General features: G+C 43.1%; 1 protein-coding gene across 3 annotated transcripts in view; it reads left to right on the forward strand.

The window, feature by feature from the left end:
• Nucleotides 1–24,815, forward strand: part of garnl3 (GTPase activating Rap/RanGAP domain like 3) — a 457,411-nt gene that overhangs the window by 280,989 nt on the left and 151,607 nt on the right. For all 3 annotated transcript variants that reach the window (XM_059993840.1, XM_059993839.1, XM_059993841.1), the window contains exon 5: nt 22,269–22,387. In XM_059993840.1, the coding sequence (XP_059849823.1) occupies nt 22,269–22,387 (119 nt within the window). The remainder of the gene's footprint in view (nt 1–22,268; nt 22,388–24,815) is intronic.

Raw genomic sequence — 24,815 nt, forward strand, 5'->3', positions numbered from 1 at the left:
CTGGAGCAACACATACACATACACACACACACACACTGCTGGATTTAGTCATCAGGTCAGGCAGCATCTATGGAGAGGAATAACAGTTTTGATCTCAGACACTTGATCAGGATTGGAAAGGAGGGAGGAGGAAGGTGGGGAGAGAGTACAAGCTGGTCGATGATAGGTGAAGTCAGGGAGGAGCAAGGTGAGTCGGTGATGAAGTCAGAATCAGGGAGGTGATAGGTAGAAGAAGGAGGAATCTGATAGATGAGAGTGGATCATGGGAGAAAGGGAGCCAAAGGTAAGTGATTGGCACATGACAAGAGAAACATGATAGGGGAGCCAGAATGGGAAATAGAAAAAGAGACAATTGAGAAAGGTGGGGGGTGGGGGGTGATTACCGGAAGTTTGAGAAATCGATGTTCATGCCATCAGGTTAGAGACATGCCCTGAAGAGGCTAAATAACAAAGACTAGTTTCTACTGATGAATGAGTACAGACCTAAGCTTGTCATTAAAATCCAATGCGACATAAATACCATCAATCTGTGTTCAATTTGTGGTGCTCATTGTGAGTGGAATGAAGCTGAATCATAAAGGCTCTGTTGTAGGTTGCTGCTCATTAGAAGCAGCTTTGTTTTGGAAACAATTTGGAGAGGGGATATGATTCATCAGGCATGTCATGTTAGCTACATCCAGCTCGTATGGTGCAGAGCAGGAGTTCCCAACCTTTTTTATGCTCTACCATTAATTGAGGAGTCTATGGGCCCCAGGTTGGGAACCCTTGCTGTAGAGGAACTTACATAAGCATCTTAAAGTAAGCAACTGTCTGGCTAAGTTATGTCATAAGACATAGGAGCAGAATTAGGCCATTCAGCCCATTGAGTCTGCTCTGCCATTCCAACATGGCTGAACCCTGATCTCTCTCAGCCCCATACGCCTGCCTCCTTTGATGCACTGACTGATCAGGAAACTATCAACTTCTGCCTTGAATATACCCACGGACTTGGCCTCCACCACAGTCTGTGGAAGAGCATTCCACAGATTTACTACTTTCTAGCTAAAAAAAATTCCTCCTTCCCTCTGTTCTAAACGGTCGCCCTTCAATTTTGAGGCTGTACCTTTTAGTTCTGGATATCCCCACCATAGAAAGCATCCTCTTCACATCCACCCTATCTAATCTTTTCAACATTTAGTAGGTTTCAATGAGATCCCCCACAATCTTCTAAATTCCAGTGAGTACAGGCCCAAAGCTGCCAAACACTCCCCATATGTTAAACTCTCCAATCCCAGAATTATCATTGTGAACCTCCTCTGTACTCTCCAATGACAACACATCCTTCTTGAGATGTGGGGCCCAAAAATGTTGAAAATACTCCAAGAGCGGCCTGACTAGTGTCATATAAAAGCTCAGCAATATCTCCTTGCTTTTATATTTTATTCCCCTTGAAATAAGTACCAACATTGCATTTGCATTCTTTACCACAGACTCAACCTGTAAGTTAACCTTCTGGGAGTCTTGTACCAGGCCTCCCAAGTCTCCCTGCACCTCTGATGTTTGAACATTCTCCCCATTTAGATAACAGTCCGCACTATTGTTCCTTTTACCAAAATGCATTTTCATAAATTTCCCATCACTGAATATATTCCATCTGCCACCTTTTTGCCTGTTCTTTCAATTTGTCTAAATTTTTTTGCAATTGCATTGCTTCCTCAGCACTGCACACCCCTTCAACTACTTTCATGTCATCCAAAAACTTTGCCACAAAGCCATCAATTCCATTATCTAAATCATTGATAAACAATGTGAAAAGTAGCAGTTCCAATACTCACCGCTGAGGAACACCACTAGTCACTGGCAGCCAACCAGAAAAGGCCCTCTTTATTCCCACTCACTGCCTCCTGCCTGTCAGCCATTCCTCTATCCTTGCCTGTATCTTTCCTGTAACACCGTAGGATTTTGTTTTGATAAGCAGCCTCATGTGTGGCACCTGTGGTGAATTATGTGCCTGTCTGGACACGCCCCCTGCTGACTGCTCCTGTGGCTCCTCCCACAGGCCCCTGTATAAAGGCAATCTGAGGCCTGACGCTCGGCCTCAGTCTCCAGGACATAGTATGATGGACACTCACTCCTGGTTCCTTCTTCCAGTCAATAAAAGCCGATATCTCGCCTTACGTCTCAGTGTGAGTTATTGATGGTGCATCAGCACCTTAACAAATGCCTTCTGAAAATCTAAGTAAATGTCATCTACCGCCTCTCCTTTGTCCACCCTGCTTGTTACTTCCTCAAAGAATTCTAACAGACTTGTCAGGCAAGATTTTCTTTTACAGAAACCATGCTGATTTTGACTTATTTTATAATTAGTCTCCAAGTACCTCAAAACCTCATCCTTTAATAATAGACTCCAACACTTTCCCAACCACTGAGGTTAGGCTAACTGGTCTGTAACTTCCTTTCTTTTGCCTTCCCCCCTTCTTAACTAGTCGAGTGACATTTGCAATCTTCCAGTCCTCCAGGACCATGCCAGAATCAAGTGATTCTTGAAAGAAATTGACCAATGAATCTGTTATCTCTTCAGCAACCTCTCTCAGGACTCTGGGATGTAGTTCACCTGGCCCTGCTGAATTATCCACCTTAAGACCTTTGAATTTGCCTAGCACTTTTTCTTTTGTAATAACATTGGCATTCACTCCTGCTCCCTGACATTCACGGACCTCTGGCACACTGCTAGTGTCTTCCACAGAGAAATGTCCACCTTATTCTGAATGCTATGTGTATTTAAATAGAGGATTACTTCCAAAACATGGTAGTATTGTATCAAATGTCACTTTTTAAAAAATTAATTAATAGGGCTGATTAATTAAAAATAATTGTCAATGTGTGTTTCACTGGAATACTACCTATTAATACAAGAATTCCTCATTAAAGAGAAATATTTTCTGTATTCTTCTGCCAGTAAATAAACATATATTTTCTTGCATCATAATGTTCCTAATCCACATTGATTAGTGCTAATCATTGTTTTTACCTTGTAGAATCTTAGTTTCTGAATACTGAAGCATCACTGCAAATATTCAGAAAGAATCGCAGATATATTTTTGGCCCACTGGCCTTCATAAATCAATGTATTGAGTAGTGGAGGTGGGATGTCATGTTGAAGTTGTATAAAATGTTGGTGCGGCCTAATGTGGAGTGTTGTGTGTAGTTTGGTTATCTACCTGCAGGAAAGATGGAAAGAAGGTTGAAAGAGTACAGTGGTAATTTACACCAATGTTGCTGGGTCAGGAGGACCTGAGTTATAAGGAAAGATTAATAGGTTAGGACTTTATTCCTTAGAGTGTAGAAGATTGGGGAGGAGATTTAATAGAGTTTTAGGAAATTATGAAGGGTGTAGTTAGGGTAAATACAAGCCAGCTTTTTCCACTGAGGTAGGGTGGGACTATAATCAGAGGTCATGGGTTATGGGTGAAAGGTGAAAAGTATAATGGGAACATAGAAACATAGAAAACCTACAGCACAATACAGACTCTTCAGCCCACAAAGCTGTGCCAAACATGTCCTTACCTTAGAAATTACCTAGGGTTACCCATAGCCCTCTATTTTTCTGAGCTCCATCTACCTGTCCAGGAGTCTCTTAAAAGGCCCTATCGTATCCGTCTCCACCACTGCCGCTGGCAACCCATTCCAGGCACTCACCACTCTCTGAGTAAAAAACTTACCCCTGACATCTCCTCTGTACCTACTTCCAAGCACCTTAAACCTGTGCCCTCGTGCTAGCCAATTCAGCCCTGTGAAAAAGCCTCTGACTATCCACACGATCAATACCTCTCATCATCATATACACCTCTATCATGTCATCTCTCATCCTCCGTTGCTCCAAGGAGAAAAGGCCGAGTTCACTCAACCTATTCTCATAAGGCATGCTCCCCAATTCGGGCAACATTCTTGTTAGTACCCGAACATGACTTCTTCACAAAGAGGGTGGTGAGAGTGTGGAAGGAGCTGCCGATGCGAGAGGTGAATGTGAGCTTGATTTCAACAGTTAAGTGAAGTTTGGATAGATCCGTGGATGGTAGGGGTACGGAGGCTTGTGATCCTGACTCAGGCCAATGGGAGGAGGCATTTTTAATGATTTCCTCATGGACTTGATGGGTTTGTTTCTGTTTTGCACTTTTCAGTGAATCAATGACTCAATATTTAATCTTTAGATACGGTTCACACTTTCTGACATGTAATCTTAATTTTGAGATCACATTTTTAGCAACGCTTTTACAATGTAACTTTAATGAACACCATCTCAGCATTTCCCAATCAACCCAGTTATGTCACCAGCCACAGGGAGCCCTGTCAGTTAGGAGGGTCTAGTTTGAAAATCTCTCTTCTTTTAATACCCTTGTCATCTCATGTGTATTGACTTTGTGGGGGTTTTACTGGGAGTGCTGGACTTCCTTACTGATCCACTGGTAGTGTTATAACTGAGGAGCAACTCTGATGGGCAGAAGGGTGCAAAGTCGTCCCCCCCCCTTTTGAGAATCGCAAAATCGCTATTATTTCGGGTCTGATACCAAGGAAATGAGAGAAATAAACAGCTGATGTCAGTAATGAGAGACAACGCAGGGATACACAAAGGTGGAATGTATCCTCCTAACAAAAGTGGAACGGAACCACTGATTACTGCTATTGTCTTTGGAGAAGGAGTTGTGTATTGAGTACTGTTCTATTCATTGAAACCCCTCAGGGGGCAACCAGAGTGGGCTGGTTGATGTGTTGCATCATCCCAACCTGGTTGACACCTGCGACCCTGTGAATGTGGATAAGAGTAGGGTCTGGGGAACACCCCTCAGACGCACCAGGAGAGACCGGTGGGGGGCTTGTGTGTGTGTCCACCCTTGCCTGGGTGACAAGTCCTCCACGGAATGGTCTAGCTAAAGGACGGAGGGTCATACGTGAATGGCCACAACAACAATGCATCGATGGATCGAGATCGTAAAAGGAATGTCGGCAAGTCAATAGCTGTTACTCTCTCTCTCTCCCCAACAATTGCAACACAGCAACCAACAACTACTACAGCCTGCTTGAACTGAACTGAACTTTATATTTCCATTGGACAATTCATTATCCCCTAGACAACGATAGAGCTTATTTCTTATTGATTATTATTATACCCGCACTTTTAGGTTTAGTATTGATGATGTATATTATCTGTATATTATTTTGATATTATTTTTGTGTATTTTTACTAATAAATACTGTTAAAAATAGTATCATCAGACTTCAACGGATACTCCTATCTTTGCTGGTAAGACACCATTACGGGGTTCATAACAGTAGAGTTATAGAGCACTATTTGTAGTGAAATCACTTGAGTCCAATATGAATTTCTCCTTGGGGGTTATTCCTTTAATGGTGAACATGTGTGTGTAACTTTGTTTAATGTGGGGAGGCTGATGCACGGGCAGCTGCCACAGAGTCATTGACAGATTGGGGTCATGGAGTGCAAGATGATCGGGACTCTTCCCTGCTGCAGCCTTCCTCCATCTTCTCTCTTGTTGTGAGGTGTCATATCTTCCACAAGCTCCACTGTTGATGTCTCGGTTGGACCGCTGTTTGTCTGGAACATCCCGCTTGACCTTACCGCCATGGGTGTCCCTACCAAGAGCAAACCTCCAGGCGCCATCGTTCTCGGGATCTCAGGAACCCACAAGCCTCTCCTCCACCACAAGGTGACGATCCCCATAGAGCACTGCAGTGCAGAAAACTGCACTTCGGCCCAGCTAGTTTATGCCAGCCCTGCCTTCTGCCCAGTCCCAACTACCTGTGACTCATTAAAATGGGTGCATTGCAACTGAATGTGGATTGGTGAAAAGCAGGGACCATTCAAAAGACAGAATTAGAAGTCAAAGTCAAGTTTATGGGCATGTGCACAAGTACATATATAGCTAGGTGCAATGAGAAACTTCCTTGCAACAGTATCACAGTATGTAACATCTGATACACAACATTCACAAGAAAAACGTACATTACAGATAAATTATACAATATTAAACAAGAAAGAACACAAAACAAAAACAGCCTGCAGTACTACAAAGTGGTCATAACGTTCCCATACGGAGGTAGTGATTAAGGTTGTGCTGGTGGGGTGAAACTTCGGACTTCTGTACCTCCTGCACAATGGTAGCTGTAAAAAGATGGCTTGGCTGGGGATCTTCGATGATAATGTTGGGGTCTTGAGGTAACTACATTCAGTGGTGATCTTATTAGGTACCCCTGTACACCTGCTCGTTAAGCAAATACCTCATCAGCCAATCACGTGTCAGCAGCTCAGTGCAGAAAGCATGCAGACATGGTCAAGAGGTTCAGTTGTGTTCAGACCCAACATGAGAAAGGGAGGAAGTGTGGAGTGATGGTTAATGCTCGACAGGGTGGTCTGAGTGTCTCAGAAACTGCTGATCTCCTGGGATTTTCACCCACAACAGTCTCCAGAGTTTACAGAGAATGGTGCAAAAACCAAAATAAAACATGTAGTGAGCAGCAGTTCTGTGTGCAAAAATGCCTTATTAATGAGAGAGACTGTTTCAGCCGGCAGGAAGGTGACAGTAACTCAAATAACCATGGGTTACAACAGTGGTGTGCAGAAGAGCAGCTCTGAATGCAGAACTCATCGAGCAGCTGAAGAGCACATTGGGTTCCACTCCTCTACCAAATAAAGAGGCCACGGAGTGTAGGTGATCAATGGAGGCGAAGGATGTGCCCAAGATGTATTTGGCTGAGCCCCCCACTCTTTGCAGCTTCTGACATTCAAAGGTTCATTTTAATAGCAGAGTATGTATACAGTATACAACCTGAAATTTGTACTCTTCACAAACATCCACAAAACAAGAAACCCCATAGAATGAATCTTAGAAACATTGAAGCCCCTCCTCCTCCTTCCCATTACTCATCAGAAGTATCGACCCTCCCCTTCCCCCACTCGTGCAATCAGAAGTACTGACCCCACACCCCCCCACCATGCAAGCAACACCAGAAGCCCCAAAGACCCAACGATTCCTTGATCGAGAGTCCATCAAAACCACAATCTTCAAATCGGCATTTGGTACCTCAGTCAGACTGTCTCTCCCACTGCGGGAGAGGGAGGGCACTCCTACAATGAGAGCAGAAGCCGGCAATTCGGTGTTCCGATGGTACAATCATCTGCGTCGCTTTTCCAAGCCCCTCGCCTCGAGGTTCGACAGGTTCTCACTCTCTATTGAAAGAGAGAGAGAGAGAGGGATCACTCGAGTACAGGGGCCTTCCTCTGACAGCAGCCAACGATCAGCACAATCACCACCTGCTGTCTCGGTGTTTCAGTCTCACACGACACTTCAGTCGGCGAAATCCGTAAGGAACCAGGTCATCTACAGGGCTGCTCCCCAACTTTCGAACTCCCAGCCCTGAGGCTTCACGTCTTCCAGGCCATTCCTAGAGGTAGCGAAGCACTAGGCCGCACAGTTGGCCATTCCTGCGCATTGTGAATTATATTGCTGGAGAAGAGCTGTATGTATCATCTGTGGGGATTTCATCCCTGTGAGTTCCTCACTTGACTGAGAGGTTCCCATTCTGGAGACACAAGGGACTGCAGAATCCCATTCTGATCATGGGATGGGAGTGTGAGGCTACAGCAGGCAGCTGAAGCTTTCAAGACAGGAAGGGGAGTAAAATAAAAAACAGAAAATGAGGCATCACTCAGCAGGTCAGGCAGCATCTGTGGGCAATGAAGCAATTAATGTTTCGGCATGGAGACTTTTCAGAAAGTTGGGGAAAGGCAATTTCAAGTTCTAAGAAAGTAGAGGTGCCCACGTGCCTTCTTTGTGATACTGCTGAGTGTTTCCAGCATTTACTGTTCATCTGAGTTACTCCATCTGCAGATCGCTTTTAATTGTGACAGAACTATTTCAGCTTGTCAGGGAATCCAGGACCAAGGGGAATAGACTAGAGACAAGATCACAGTCACAGACTCTTCTACAGATGGAGGGCAGTTGAAATTTGGAACTCTCTTCTCATGACAGTGATTGATTCCAGGCCATTTACAGTATTCATTGAAATATGGGAATAAATCTTTGTTGATGAAAGAGATACAGAGGCATATGGAGTTAGTCAGTAGGTTGTTCTGGTCACATTAAAAGGCTGAACAAGCATGTGAAGTGAAATTATATTTTTTACATTTAGAGGTACAGGGTGATTGATAAGTTTGTGGCCTAGGGTAGAAGGAATCAATTTTAGAAAAACTAGCACATTTATTTTTCAACATAGTTCCCTCCTACATGTACACACTTCGTCTAGCGGTTGTGGAGCATACGGATCCTTCTTTGTAGAAATCGGTGTCTTGGACCTCCAGAAGTGGTCGACAGCAGGGGTGATTGATAAGTTCGTGGCCTACAGTAGAAGGAGATGAGTTATTCAGCTCTCGTTAAACGCACAGACAGTTCAACTCTTTCAGTGATTATGCAAAAAGTTTCGTTAATAACTCATTTCCTTCTACCTTAGGCCACAAACTTATCAATCACCTGGAGGTCCAAGACACCAAATTCTACAAAGAAGGGATCTGTATGCTCCACGACCGCTGGACCAAGTGTGTAAATGTAGGAGGGGACGATGTTGAAAAATAAATGTGCTAGGTTTTCTAAAATTGACTCCTTCTACCTTAGGCCACAAACTTATCAATCATCCCTGTAGCGTGCAGAATATGCCCTTTGGCCCTTTGAGCTATGCTGCCCAACAGCTCCAATTTAACCCTAATGTAATCCCAGGATGATTTACAATGACTGATTAGCCTACTAACCGATACATCTTGGAAATGTGGGAAGAAACTGGAGTGCCTGGACAAACGGGGAGATGTTCAAACCCCTTACAGATAGCATCGGTACTGAACTCCGAACTTTGACACTGTGAGCTGTAATAGTGTCGTGCTAACTGCCATGCTACTGTGGCGCCCTGGCTCTTTCCCTGTGTACCTGCCACCACAGTGTTTAAGGTTGAACCGGTCTGTACTGAAGTAGGGTTGATGGTTAGGTGAATCACAGGGATAGAAACACTAGTCAGGATACCATTCCTTTCATTAGCCCTTTGCTGAAGTACATGTGTATGATGGCATTGAGTTAACCATTGGAAACATTGAATCCATTGGATAGACCATTGGACAGGTCTTGGCTGTGATGTCTGCCCAATTCGATGACTTTTGCATTGGTTTATTAGTGATCTTTATAGTGGGATCAGAAGTGGAGAGAGTGAGCAACTTTAAGTTCCTGGGTGTCAACATCCAGGAGGGTCTAGCCTGGACCCAACATATTGATGCAGCTACAAAGAATGCACGACAACAGCTATATTTCATTAGGAGTTTGAGGAGATTTGGTACGTCACCTCAAACATTCACAAATATCTACAGTTGTACTGTGGAGAGCTTTTTAATTGGCTGCATCACCGTCTGGTATTGGAGAGGGGTGTTGGGGGCGGGGAGGCTACAAAGTAATCTGCAGAGAGTTGTAAACATAGTCAGCTCTGTCAAGGGCACTGGCCTCCATAGTATCCCAGACACTTTCAAGGAGTGATGCCTCATAAAGGCGGCATCCATCATTAAGGACCCCTATCACCCAGGGCATGCCTCTTCTCATTACTAACGTCACGGAGGAGGTACAGGAGCCTGAAGGCACACACCCAACAACTCAGGAACAGCTTCTTCCCCTCTGCCATCCAATTTATGAATGGACATTGAACCCAATAACCTCACTACTTCCTTATTTCTATTTTTTGCACTACATATTTAATTTAATTATTTAATATATGTATACTTACTGTAATTCAGGGGTTTTTTTCTGTATTGTCATGTATTGCATTGTACTGCTGCCACAAAGTTTACAAATTTCACGACACATGCTGGTGATATGAAAGCTGATTCTGATGTAGCAATCTGATGAAACCTGACAGTGTACAGATTTCGGTTGTGTGCCTTCCAGACAGGTACTTCCAAATGTAAGTACATCAAAGAGAAAGCAGAATATTGTTACAGTTACCAAGAAAGCGCTCTGCAGGTAGACCAATAAAGTGCAAGGGTCTCTACAAGGCAGACAAGACCTTTCATTTTTCTGGCTGTCTCCCTCTATTAATCAGTCCACATAAAGGATCTCGACCTGAGTTATCGACTGTCATTTTCCTCCCTGGCGCTACCTGACCCGCTGAGTTCCTCTAGCATCCTTGGGAAATGAAAAGTTCATATTTTAGTTCACGAGGGTATGTTTCAGCAATCTGATAAATGCTCAAATTCGTAACTTGCAGAAGCATACTTGACTGCAGGGAACCTAAAAAGGGTTAATGGCCAAGAGGGAAGAAAATCGATAGGGAAAACGAGACTGTCTTAGCCAAAAATAAAGCACGTAGAGGCAGTTTCCCCCTTGGAATTATTGCTGCATTCAATTACCGTAAAATTCCAGGTCTGACCCAGACAGGAAGCAAATAGAATGTGGGAAAGACTCCTTTTACTGTGGACAGAACCCAGCTCAAAGAGTTCGGTACTGTTCTTTAAGGACTGCAGCAACTGTATCACTGCAGAGTTTGCGCTTTTTTGTCAACACAGGTAATCTGAACAGACAGCATTGCAGTGACAGTGCGCCACCGCACTGGTCTTCCCTGGAGAGCAGCCACACCAGACACCGATCAGTGCTGGAGGCTCGCACATCAGTCTCACCCAGCGACGGAGGAAAACTCTTCTACAGCAGGCATTACCAAGTGCCAGCCACAAGAGACTGATTAAACCAGGTTAATTACAAAAGGTGCCTGGTGCTGGAATAAGATGAGACTGAAGACTGTGATAATAGCAACGCCCCAGCATTAAACAAATGTACATTGAGCTCGTTGACTATTTCCATGCTACAACTTTTGTGCATATCTTGCAAATAAGAAGCATCTCAAAAACGCGAGGAAGTCTGCAGATGCTGGAAATCCAAAGCAGCACACAGAAACTGCTGGAGGAACCCAGCAGGTCAGGCAGCACCTACGGGAATGAATAGATAGTCGGGGTTTTGTGCCAAGACCCTTCCCCAGGACTGAGAAGGAAGGGGGAGGTGCCAGAATAAGAAGGTGCAGGAGAAGGGAAGGAGGCTAACTGGAAGGTGTGAAGCCAGGTAGGTGGGAAAGGTCAAGGGCTAGAGAGGAAGGAATCTGATAGGAGAGGCGAGTGGGCCATAGGAGGAAGGGAAGGAGGAGGGGACCCGGGGGAAGTGGTTGGAAGACTCATTTTAAGTCGAGTCTATTGGTATGTTCAGAGGTATGGTGAGATACAGGTACAATGGAAAGCTTGCTTAGAGCAGCAGGTAGGTATGGGCCACATGCAGAAAATGGGTAAATTATGCATAAATTATACACAAAATTATACCAAACAATGAAAAAAAATCTTAGCAAACATGACCTCAGTGTGGAAGAAATACAAAGACACAATTGAGTACCAATCTGTGGTAATGTACCAAGTGGTCCATTGTTCTCCATTGCTAAGGTAGGGTTGGGTTATGCAGATCAGTTTACGAACCTGATGATTAAAGCGAGGTAAAACCATGTAACATTGAACATTACAGGGCACTTTGTCATACAATGTTGTGCCTTTCAACCTATTCAAAGATCAATCTAAACTTTCCCTGCAACACAGCCCTCCATGTTTCTATCATTCATGAGCCTGAACCTGTACTCACTGCTCTTGAAACTTTGGTAACTAACTTAACACTGGTACAAGAGAATTTGCCACAGTCCCTGCATGTTTGGCTCCATTCAGAGTACAGTCAGTATCGTCTGCAACGCACACAAAGTGCTGGAGGAACTCAGCAAATCAGGAAACGCCATCTATCTTCACCCAGATCAATACCTTTCCATACCCCTCCCCTTTCCAAACTTCTCTAAAAGGTTGAAATGGAACCTGCATCTATCACCTCCACCAGCAGCTAGTTCCACAATCACTGCCCACTGAGTGAAGAAGTTCCCCCTCAAGGGGTACTTAAATACCCCTTAAGTATTTAATCTTTCAACCTAAACCCATGACTCCTAGTTCTAGTCTTACTGAACCTCAATGGAAAAGCCTGCTTGAATTCATCCTTTCTATACTCCTCATAATTTTGTACACCTGTATAAGATCTCCCCTCACTCCTATATTCCAGGAAATAAAGTCCTAACCTATTCAATATTTCCCTATAATTTAGGACCTCATGTCTTGAGAATATCTTTGTAAATTTTCTCTGCACTCTTTCAAGCTTATTGATATCTTTCCTGTAGGTTAGAGAACAGAACTGCACACAGTACTCAACTTCAGCCTCACCAATACCTTATACAACTTCTACATACCATTCCACTCCGATAGTCAAAACACTGATCTATGAAGGCCAATATGTTGAAAACTCTCTTTACGAACCCATCTAACCATGGTGCCACTTGCGTTGCCATCTCATTTATGCTGAGTGACGGGTACAATGAGTGGCCAATACTACATAGCCAGCTTGTATAAGGAAGGTGCTCTCTTCCCAGCTCTATCCCAGCAAGAGATTTCTGTCCTGTTGAACATGACATCCCCCACATATGGCCAACTGTACATCCTGTACTGGTGTCTTTAGCTAACCAGGGAGGAAGCCAGTCTTCTCAAGCCCTAAGAGAAAGAAGCAAAAGAGAAGAGATTAGCAGGTGATGATGCTTTCATCTCTAGGTATTTCATTCCTGGTTTAAGGATGACAACTGGTCCACATCTGACATCTCCTTAACTAAGTTCAACTTTAACTCATACTATTGAAATAATGCAAACTAAAGCAAATGGAATGTTGACCTTCATTGTTAGAAATATTGAATTTAAGAAAAGGGAGGTTAGGAGGATAATGTAGACTTGCACAGCTGGAATTGGAGCAGATAGGTTGATAGTTTGAGAGTTGGTCCTCTGTTTCTGCCTTTTACACAGGGCTTCTGATCTGATGCATGGACCCAAAGTTCTCAACACCATTCCAAATGCCCCTTCTCCACTCTTTGGTCGGTGGAGATGTTTCAGTCCTCCAAGGAGACTCTGAGCGTAACCTTGAACCCTCTTCCACTTGAAGACAACGTACGTGATCAATGGCTGGGTCCTGGCTAAACTAGTTATAGGGAATGTGTTCATGCCCAGGACTTTGGTCTAAGAGCTCAGGTGGGACATTGGGTTCATTGTGCTCGCTGTCTCTTCTTGGTTGATGTTGAACGACAAAGTTTGCTGGACGTTGCCACCTAGGCTAATGGGAGCTCAGGAACAACCTAAACATTTTGCAAACCCGTTGGCCTTGCTTGCATGCTTTGGCATTGTATGAGAGCTGGCTCATCAGGGTCCGGGATTTATGTGTTGAGTATTTGGTAGGTGAGGCTAGTTCTGGAAGGAACTTGTTCTGCCTTGCTGTGAATATTTCCTGTCAGTTGTCCCAGGAAACCTCTCTGTGAAAGGCTGCTATCTGCTGGATTTCTGAGCTGATTCTACGTATCTTGTATTGACAAGTTGCTGACAGTTGTGTCTTTCTGGGGACAGGAAGGCATTCAGTTCAGGGCAGTCAAGATGAAGGATGCCCCTTTGAATATAGGACATTTGGAAACCCAACTCCTTGTATTCACACTTGTCTGATTATCGGATGTGAAAGTTCATCAGATACCCTAGAACGTAAAGGCTTGGGCTGCCTAAGCTCAGATACCCTAGAACATAAAGGCTTGGGCTGCCTAAGCTCAGATACCCTAGAACATAAAGGCTTGGGCTGCCTAAGCTCAGATACCCTAGAACATAAAGGCTTGGGCTGCCTAAGCTCAGATACCCTAGAACATAAAGGCTTGGGCTGCCTAAGCTCAGATATTCTAGAACATAAAGGCTTGGGCTGCCTAAGCTCAGAGTTTAATTACGCAAGACCACAAGTTGGATTCTTCTGCAGCATAGATTAGTTTCTTTGAGGATAGGATCATGGAACCATAAAATATTATAGCACTGGAGGCCATTTATCCCATCTAGTCCATGCTAACTCCTGGTAGAGCAATCCTGGAAGTCCTAGTATCATACTCTTGCCTCTGCTTATGAAAAAGTTTCATGTCCCAGCTTCTCAGTTCAGTACCACTCCCCCACCCACCTTCCCCCTCACTTGGCTTCACCTATCACCTGCCAGCTTGCACTGCTTCCCCTTCCCTCAACCTGGCCTCTTTCCTCTTCCTTTCCAGCCCTGATAAAAGGTCTTGGTCCAAAACGCCAACTGTTTATTCCCATCCATAGATGGTTCCTGAATTGCTGAGATCCTCCAGCATTTTGTGTGTGTTCCAATGCCAAAGACACGGCTTTTTTCTGCACCCACCACCATCAGGATTTCCAAAGGTATCTTTTTGCCTGAATTAGGGCTTTGCATCATTTGCTAATGGAAACTTTTACACATCAGCCATGACTTTGTCCACCTCTGTCAAAGGGCCTCTCATGGCTTCTTTGCTTCAAGGTGAACGATCCCAGTTCCTGCAGTCTAACCGTGCAGCTGAAATCCTGTAACCCTGGATCCATCCCAGCAAATCTTCGCCCCTTCTCCAGGACATCCACATCCTTCCTAAAGTACAATGACTGTCCAGATTCAGGTTTATTTGTCACATGTACACAGAAACGTACAGCGAGATGCAGCGTTTATGTTAACAACCAACACAAGTTAGGGATATACTAGGGGCAGCCCACAAGTGTTGGTATTTCACGGTGCCCAGCAGAACAACACAGAACACAACAAGCGACGAAACAACAAAGACAAATAAAAGCTCCTTTCCTCCCTCCTACCCACCCACCCTCACACACAGATAGTCCTCCAACCCTAGGACTGGCTCCAGACTTCCTTATTATTCGTTAACAATATTCATCTCACTTGTTATAGCCGTGGGTGGTAGCGGGGATTAGCTCCCGCTAACTATTAAATGCTCCCAACGGCGTACATCTCAAACAGTCACTTCGGGCAGATGGGGCTCCTCGCCTGTGTTTGGCAGCTTATCTAAGAGAAGGAAAACTCTGATCTCAAACTTCCCACTCATGGGGAAAGCTTCAGGAGTAAACCTTGAGGAAAAACCTGGAGCTGGAGGCCCTAAGGCAATCCTATGTTGAGTTTAACGCTGACTGGTAGTTACTGTGACGCGGCTGGTGCCAAACTGTATCAGTCCCTCCTGTTCCTTTGGATTAATCCGCTTTGTGGAGAGGGAGTGCCTGCTACATGAACAACAGCTTGTGCTCAATATCATACTGCCCCGGCTTGCATGTCATGTAGACATCCATGGTCGACCCTGACCAAAGGAGGGCCTCCTTCATCTGACCGGGCTGAGGTGTCTGTGTGCACAGAACAAGTTCAGTGGGAATGATTATTGATCCTTGTTCTGTGCCCAGCTCTGGGGGGGGGGGGGGGGGGGAAGAAGTTAAGCTAAAATGGAATACGAGTTGGTATATGTTTAGTTCCTTTCAGTGCTTTTGAGTGTCATCACTGTTTCTTTGTACAGAAACTTTGAACCCTGGGCTCCGGCTTTGAATAGAATTAACCTGTTGAGCCGTTCCAGCATCTTTTGGTTTCTATCTAAAATTTAAAGCTCCTGCAGTTTCTTTGCTTTTGCAAACAGAGGGGTAGTCAGCTTTCCGTGACTTGGTTGGGCAAAGGAGAAACAGTCGGGGAAAATGGTACGGCATGCAGCACGAGTCTGATCAGGATGTGGAGTCTCAGTCATCTGTATAATGAAGTGTAAAGCTCTGTGGGATAAGCAAGAAATTCACTTTGTATTACAAGAGCTTTCTACATCAAAAGGATTCTTCACGATCAGAAGCCTTTGAAACAAACTCTCTCTCAGACGAGCATCTCAGTGTGGTTTGCTTTCATCGAGATAGATATGAATTCAATTTAATTTTAGCAGCTTCTTGGAGCAGGATTCATGTTCTATGTACTCACAACGCATAAGGGGTTTGCCAGCACTACAGAGATCTGTAGAAACTTAAGGCACAGAAGGAGTCTGTTTGGCCCACTGTGATCATGCTCTCCTTTTAAATGGAGAGCTATTTAAGTAGCACAGTAACTTTTCCAGCCAATCTGCTAAGTTTAGAGGGCGCACAGGATAATGGGCTCCAGTGGGTTTAAAAAGAAAATGGAATTTGGTGTCCTGGTGATTTTAGAGGGTGTGGCAGCCAATGCTCCAGTGAGTTCAAAGAGAATGCAGCAACCAATGAACTGGTCCGATCATGCTTGAGGAGCGTTTGACGGCTCTGGGCCTGTACTCGCTGGAGTTTGATAGAATGAAGGGGGATTTCTTTGAAATCTGTCGAATATTGAAAGGCCTAGACAGAGTGGACATGCAGAGTACCTTTCCAATACTGAGTGAGTCTAGAATGTACAGCCGCAGAATACAAGGACACCCCTTTAGAACGTTGATGAGGAGGGATTTCTTTAGCCAAAGGGTGGTGAATCTGTGGAATTTTTGTCACAGATGGTTGTGGAGCCCAAGTCATTGGGTATTTTTAAAGTAGTTCTTGTCTAGTAAGGGTGTCAAAGGTTACAGGGAGAGGGGAAGTAAATCAGTCATGATTGAATAGTGGAACACACTCAATGGGCTAGCAGGCCTAATTCTGCTCCTGTGCTTTATGCTCTTATGGTCAATGAGACAGGGGGAAACTGGTGCAGGAATTACCACAGTTTTACTGCACAAATGACCACTTGTTACAGTTATTTTGTCAGCTTGTAAGCAACTTAGTAAATGTGGACATAATGACGTAATAGGGCAAGGCTTCTCAGAGAAAACCCAAAAAAACTCCAGATGTTGGAAATATGAAACAAGAACTGAAAACGATAGAAATACCTAGTAGGTCAGGTGTTTAAAGCTTTTTCATCCCTATGCTTACTTACTGCCTGTTATGCCACTGGTGTTTAGGTCAGCAATGTATGTCCTCCATCTCTTGTCTGTATGGAAGGATTCCTCATTGCTGTTTCTGTAACAATTGTTTTTTTGACCAGTCTGGGGTGTTAGGCTTGTGTTGACCCCCAAACGTGGTGTATTAGTGGACTACTCTTAACCTGGCCCCTTTGACCCGTTTGGTGTGGGTGACCCTACCAAGACCCAAAGCACAAGGCCCTGTCTCCAGCCAACAACAGCTCTCTGGGTTACAGAGGCACACAAGCCTCCAAACCCAACGACAAGGTTGTGGTCCTCTTGGAGGATTCCTATGCTGAATGAAGGAAAAACAGCCTTAGTGCCAGAGACTAAGATTAAAACTTTGAAGGTTGATTATGTGGCCGTTATCGTGATGCTGTTTGTGAGAGCTTATTGCTTCCTTTGCCAGAGCAATTGTGTTCACTTATATCGTAAGGTTGTGAAGGGGGACAGAGACCAGTCACTGTTATGCATTGAACAAATACACATAACAGGCTGTCTCAAATGGCAAAGCAGTAGTGAGTAGATAACCTGATTTTCAGAAACAACTACTCAGCAGGTCAAGCAGCGTCTATGGGAGGAAGGGAATTGTCAATGTTTCAGGTCATAACCCTTTCGCAGGATCTGACCCAAAGCATTGACAGTTCATCCCCTCTGCCTTGCCCCACAGATGCTACCCAACCAGCCAAGTAACTCATGCAGATTGTGTGTTGCTCCAGACTCATGTGTTTCTGATTTGCATTTCAGTGATGATTTAAATACTAGTAAGTCACTGAGGATAGCTCTCTGTCCTTCTTCAACAATATACAAAGAATGAAGAAAATGTGTAGCTCAGGTGGTTGATGGCTGGGTTGCGTTGTTATAACCATATAACAAGCCCGGAAACAGGCCATCTCGGCCCTCCTAGTCCGTGCCGAACTCTTAATCTCACCTAGTCCCACCTACCCGCACTCAGCCCATAACCCTCCACTCCTTTCCTGTCCATATACCTATCCAATTTTACCTTAAATGACACAACTGAACTGGCCTCTACTACTTCTACAGGAAGCTCATTCCACACAGCTATCACTCTCTGAGTAAAGAAATACCCCCTCTTGTTTCCCTTAAACTTCTGCCCCCTAACTCTCAAATCATGTCCTCTCGTTTGAATCTCCCCTACTCTCGATGGAAACAGCCTATTCACGTCAACTCTATCTATCCCTCTCAAAATTTTAAATACCCCGATCAAATCCCCCCTCAACCTTCTACGCTCCAATGAATACAGACCTAACTTGTTCAACCTTTCTCTGTAACTTAAGTGCTGAAACCCAGGTAACATCCTAGTAAATTGTCTCTGCACTCTCCCTAATTTATTGAAATCTTTCCTATAATTCGGTGACCAGAACTGCACACAATATTCTAAATTTGGCCTTATCAATGCCTTGTACAATTTTAACATTACATTCCAACTTTTGTACTCAATGCTTTGATTTATAAAGGCCAGCGTTCCAAAAGCCTTCTTCACCACCCTATCTACATGAGACTCCACCTTCAGGGAACTATGCACCGTTATTCCTAGATCTTTCTGTTCCTCTGCATTCCTTATTGCCCTACCATTTACCCTGTATGTTCTATTTGGATTATTCCTGCCAAAATGTAGAACCTCACACTTCTCAGCATTAAACTCCATCTGCCAACGTTCAGCCCATTCTTCTAACCGGCATAAATCTCCCTGCAAGCTTTGAAAACCCACCTCATTATCCACAACACCTCCTACCTTAGTATCATCGACATACTTACTAATCCAATTTACCACCCCATCATCCAGATCATTTATGTATATTACATAATCTCCAATCTTAGCAAGGTACTTGCAAGTAAATTGCCAAGATCAGAGATCAACTCAACCCAACCATGCAAAGGGATAGTTTCCAACTCCTAAGACAGTTGACCTGAGTTTAACACTTTATCCAAAGAACCATACCTTCAACTATGCAATGGTGGACAATCACCTTTTTTTGTCTCTGGACTCTAAGCCCTCAGTACTTTTGATGCAGAGTACTTTTGATTCGGAACAACATCTGCACGATTACTTGCTGTAGGTCCCAAGAATTGTCAAACTACCCCAGGGCATGTTACTACCCTGGCAACCTCTGAGTCTTCACCATACCCATTCTGTGTTGCTTGGGGCTGTGCTAGGCAACAGCCAATCATCAGCGAGTATACTCAACACTATTAAATTCTTCTGGAAACTGACCAATGATTTGCTCTCACTGTTCATAGTGGCCATGCAAGTCGTAATAACACCTCATTATTCTGCTGATAGGCTTGTCATATTCTTAGTATTCAGTTTTCATGGAACATAGAGCATCGGACAGTACAACACATTTACAGGCCATTCGGTCAATGAATTTATGTTGACCTCTTAACCTATTCCAAGATCAATCTAACTCTTCACTCCAATTAGCCCTCTAATTTTTCTGTCGTCCATGTGCCGATCTACGACTTTTTAAAAAGTCCCTAATGTACCTGTCTCTACCAGCACCCTGTGCCGGGTATTCCATTGTATATTTTCATTGGTGTACTGTATCTCCAGCCCACACCAGACATTCTCTCTTCTCCCCCTTCCCATCATGTAGAGGATCCATAAGCCTGAAAACACATACCAAAGGACAGAACCTTCAACTATGCAATGGTGGACCATCAGGAGAGCTTCTACATCACTGTTATACAACTATTGAATGGACCTCCAGTACATCAAGTCAAGTCAAGTCACTGACCATAACTGCTGATACAGTACACGGTAAAAATGAGACACCGTTTTTCAGGACCATGGTGCTACATGAAACAGTACTAAAACTAGACTGAACTACGCAGAAACAACACAGAAAAAAATACACTAGATTGCAGACCTATCCAGGACTGCATAAAGTGCACAAAACAGTGCAGGCATTACAATAAATAATAAACAAGACAATAGGCACAGTAGAGGGCAGTAAATTGGTGTCAGTCCAGACTCTGGGTATTGAGGAATCTGATAGCTTGGGGGAAGAAACTGTTACATAGTCTGGTTGTGAGAGCCCGAATGCTTTGGTACACATCAAGGTGGATTCTTAACCTCACAATCTACCTTAATATGTTCTTGCACCTTATTGTCTACCTGCACTGCACTCTCTTGCACATTATTCTGCTTTCTGTAGGTATTATTTTACCTTGTTCTACCTCAATGTACTGTGTAATGACTTGGTAAATTTTCACTGTATCTTGGTACATGTGACAATAATAAACTAATTTCAATTTGAATCTTTAATGATTATTTATATATTCAGCTTCATATATGACTAATTATGCCTAGATATGAATAATTACATAAATCTACATAGAAACTTACAACCAGGTTCAATTTTGGATAGCTATTCACCTGTAGGTACAGGTTGGCATGATTATTCACAGCTGTGTTTACATTATTATTAATATCTTTTAGTCCAGATTTAAATAATCATTGTGGTTGACAGGTAATTGTCAGATCATTTAAATTCAAGAACATTTGGATTATTTCACATCTGTTGGCACAAATTTGCATAATTTAATGCAAATATCAATTTGCATGATTTTTCATCGGCAGAAAGAAATTTGCATAATTATTCATATCAATTGGTAAATGTTCATAATTATTTACACATGTGCATAACCATTTATATGTGCACATACAGGTGCACGTTTAGATTTACATAATAAGTCTCATCTAGTTATAGAGTTATATGATGATTCACAACTGTCAGATGCATTATTGTAAAGAGCACACTAGTTATGGGAGTGGAAGATAACTTAAATAAATGCACAGAATTGATGATAATTGATACAAGAAATGCATAATTTATTTATCACTTCATTCATGGGATTTAGCTGGAAATGCCAGGTTTTATTGTCCATACTTTGAGATCAGAATCACATTCCTGAGTGGAGTCTGCTGTCTGTATGATCCTGTTGGAATAATGGTGTGGGGGTTCCTTAAGGATTCATAGCCAGGGGAGGAAGTAGGGATAAGCTCGCATTACCTATTAAATGTTCCCAATAGTATGTGCCTCAAATAGCCTTTAACAACCAATTACAGCTCCAGGCCTTCACATGTGGCTTAGCTACAAAGCCACCTGTGATGTCACTGATGCCAAACTGATCAGTCCCTCCTGTTCCTAAGAATTCATCAGATGTGTGGAGAGGGGGCAACAGTTTAGTCTCCATATCATTACTGCCCTGGCTTGTTTTTGCTCCTAAATTAAACCCAAAACAACTATACTATGTTCAAAGTTAAAAGTTCAAAGTATAGGGTAAACACAATTGGTGGAAATGTACATAATTCACAACCACTGACATTGAGTTGTGGTCTCACTTTAAGAGCCTGGCCTGACGTGATGATGTAATTACGTAAAGGGTTTTTAGTGCACTTTGAGTTCAGTTTTTTGGTGTTCAATAAATGAGTTTCTGTGGCTTTTCTGAAATATAAAATGCCTCTGGTATTTTATTTGTGAAAACCTACAGAAGTAAATTTATTAACAAAGTACAGATACCTCACTATGTACAACCTTAAGATTCATTTTCTTGTGGGCATACTCAATAAATCAATAGAATAATAACCATAACAGAATCAATGAACGTCTGCCCTACTTGGGCATTCAACCAAAGTGTTGAAGACAACAAACTGTGCAAATACAATAAGAAATAAATAATACAAATTAATAAGAAGGCAATAAGTATCGAGAACATGAGGAGTCCTTGGTAGTGAGTCCACTAGTTGGTGGAACACTTCAATGGTCGACCAAGTGAAGCTGAGTGAAGTTATCCCTTTGGTTCAAGAGCCTGATGGTTGAGGGGTAGTAACTGTTCCTGAACCTGGTGGCGAGGGTCCAGAGGCTCCTGTACCTTCTTCCTGATGGCAGCAGCAAAATGGGAGCATGACCTGGGTGGTGGGGGTCCCTGATTACGGATGCTGCTTTCCTGCGACAGCATTTTATGTAGATGTGCTTTGCATGGGGAGGGGAGGGCTTTGCATGTGAGGCACTGAGACATATCCACTACTTTTGGCAGAAATTTTATGGAAAACTTTCTCAGTATCCACCTTATCGGTTCTTGAACCAACCTGCAGATCCCTAATCACTACCCCAGTATAGTAAATCTATCCAGTTCCAGGTTGATGGGACTAGGCAAATTGATAGTTTGGCATGGACTAGATGGGCCAAAGGGCCTGTTACTGTACTGTAGTGTTCTATGACTTCGATTCTGCTCTGATCGTTGAACATTACGGTACAATGTGAACTGGTTAAAATTGCGTTCTTGACTTGGGGAGGTTGTATTTCTAATATATTTTTTATCTTTTCCCCCAGTTCATCAAAATTACGTAGGCACAGACACAGAAAAGAATCCTTTCTTTCTTTCGGTTGTGCTTTCCGATCAAAACAATCAACGTGTGCCACAGTACCGTGCTATTCTCTGGAAGAAAACAGTAAGTGTGTTGATTGGTGCCGCCTCGTACAATGACATTCAGCTCATTCAGAATATTTTAACCATATAAAATGTTTGAGTGAGCTAGGGCTTTCCTCTTTGGAGAGAAGAAGGATGAGCACTGACTTGATAGAGGTGTACAAGATGATAAGAGGCATCGATAGAGTGGACAGCTAGAGACTGACTGGAGGAGGGGAATGAAACAGGTTGCTGGAAATCCAAAGCAAATGCTGGTAACAGTAGGGTCTGGGGAAAGTGAAACCTGGTCATCGTTTCAGGGCAAAGATCCTTTGTCAGAACTAGAAATCTAAATTTAGGAATGAGAGAAGATAGAGGCATAATTTCTGATTCATAAAGGTTTGTTAGAATTAGAATATTGCAAGGGATCAGGATGACAGCTAAAGTGATTCCTGTATTAGTGAAAGAAGCAACAATTTGGGATATATCAACTCACTTTATGTCAGCAGAATGTATTCAATGGTAGAGTACTACAGCATAGACACAAACCCAACTATTTAGTGTCTAGTCCCATTGACTTGCACTTGGACTTTATCCCTCCATACCCAATCCATCCATGTACCTTACACACTCTCAACACCATCTGAGTGAAGTAGTTACCCCCCAAGATCCCCTTAAATATTTCACCTTTCACCCTTTACCTGTAACCTCTAGTTCTAGTCTCAGCCCGACTCTGTGGAAAATGCTTGCTTGCATTTACCTTATCTATACCCCTTGTAATTTTGTAAACCTCTAACAAATCTCCCCTCATTCTCCTACACTCTAGGGAATAAAGCGTTCTAACCTCTTCAGCCTTTCCCTATAAACCAGGTCATTAAGTCCCAAGAACATCCTTGTAAGTTTTCTCTGCACTCTTTCAATCTTATTGAAATCTTTCCTGTAGGTAGGTGACAAGAGCTACACACAATACTCCAGATAAGCCTCATAATGTCCTATACCTGACATCCCAACTCCTGGACTCAATACTTTGATCTATGAAGGCCAACGAGCCAAAAGCTCTCTTCGTTTCTACCAATTTATTATGTATTCCTCACTCAAAATTATATCAGTAAGAAATGTTTAGAAATCAAAAATGTCATTAAAACAAATAAATATAAGTTGGAAAAAGATGTTTTAATTGCCCATCCGGCTAAATTTGCTGAATAAATCGCAGTAGAGTTATTGCGATTATTTTTTATTTTCAGAAGTGTTTTGGTCCAATCCTTAGATACATAATAAAGTTCAAGCAGACAATGGCAGGGAGATTGATTACAAAATGAAACAGGTTAAAGGTCATTATTCAGTCAGGCACGATATATGAAGCAATTCAACTCAAGGATTACACCCAGCACTGCTGGCATTCACTGTTTCCGTAAACAGTTCCAACTGTGAATTGGTTGCACATTTCAAATTGCGGGGGTATAGTTAGCAAAGAAAACAATGTCAGAATAGATTATAGAATGTAAATTTCAATGTGGTAGAGATGCCAAGTACTCCAAGGAAAGTAGATCCAATTGTGGTTGAGAAGCAGAGGGATTTGTGGTTACAAGATAAACAATTCCCTATAAGTGGTGACGCAGGTAAATAAGATTGCCGCAAAGGCTGACCAGTCAGCGGGGTTAGAATGTTTCACACTAATAATATATACATAATGCTTTGTGGCTGTGGACTCCTTTTGTGAACTTCAGTTCTGAAAGCTATTTACTTACTTTTATTGTTGGCACGATTAGGTTTTTTCCTCTCTGTGCGTTGGGGGGGGGGGTCGGTGGTCTTTTTTTTAATGGGGTCTATTGGGTTTCTTTGTTTTGTGGAAGCCTGTCAGGATTGTTTACAATATACATACTTTGCTAATAAATGAATTTAGAACATTGATACACTTCAGGTGATTAAAGAGGTTTTAAGGTTAGACCAAACAGAATACAAAGGACAGTTTCAGTGGCCACATAAAAGCAGCCTAGACAGAGCGGCTGTGGAGAGGGGATTTCTAATGGGGCGGGGGGGGTCTAAGACCAGAGAGCACAGCCTCAGTCAAGAAGGACATCTCTTCAGAACAGAGATGAGGAACTTCTTTAGCCAGAAGCTGTGGAATTCATTGCCACAGATGGCTGTGGAGCCCAGATCACTGGGTATATTGAACACAGAGGTTGATAGCTTCTTGATTAGTAAGGGCATCAAAGGTTATGGGGAGAGGGCAGGCAAGAGGGAAAATAAATCAGCCATGGGTGAATGGTAAACCAAGTTGCTTAATTCTGCTCCCATGTTCCATGGTCTATGGTGTTAAAACAGATGTAACTATTGGTACCAAAAGAGAGGTGGATTGGATTGGTTGAGGGTGGCCTCTGTAGGAGAAGGAAGGTTCACCAATAAACTAGTGAAACCCCTTAATTTTACAATGGCTTCTGATATTGGAGGTGAAAACAAGATGTTTTCAG

This window comes from Hypanus sabinus, chromosome 18 (assembly GCF_030144855.1).
Source record: "Hypanus sabinus isolate sHypSab1 chromosome 18, sHypSab1.hap1, whole genome shotgun sequence".
In the NCBI taxonomy this organism is placed as follows: domain Eukaryota; kingdom Metazoa; phylum Chordata; class Chondrichthyes; order Myliobatiformes; family Dasyatidae; genus Hypanus; species Hypanus sabinus.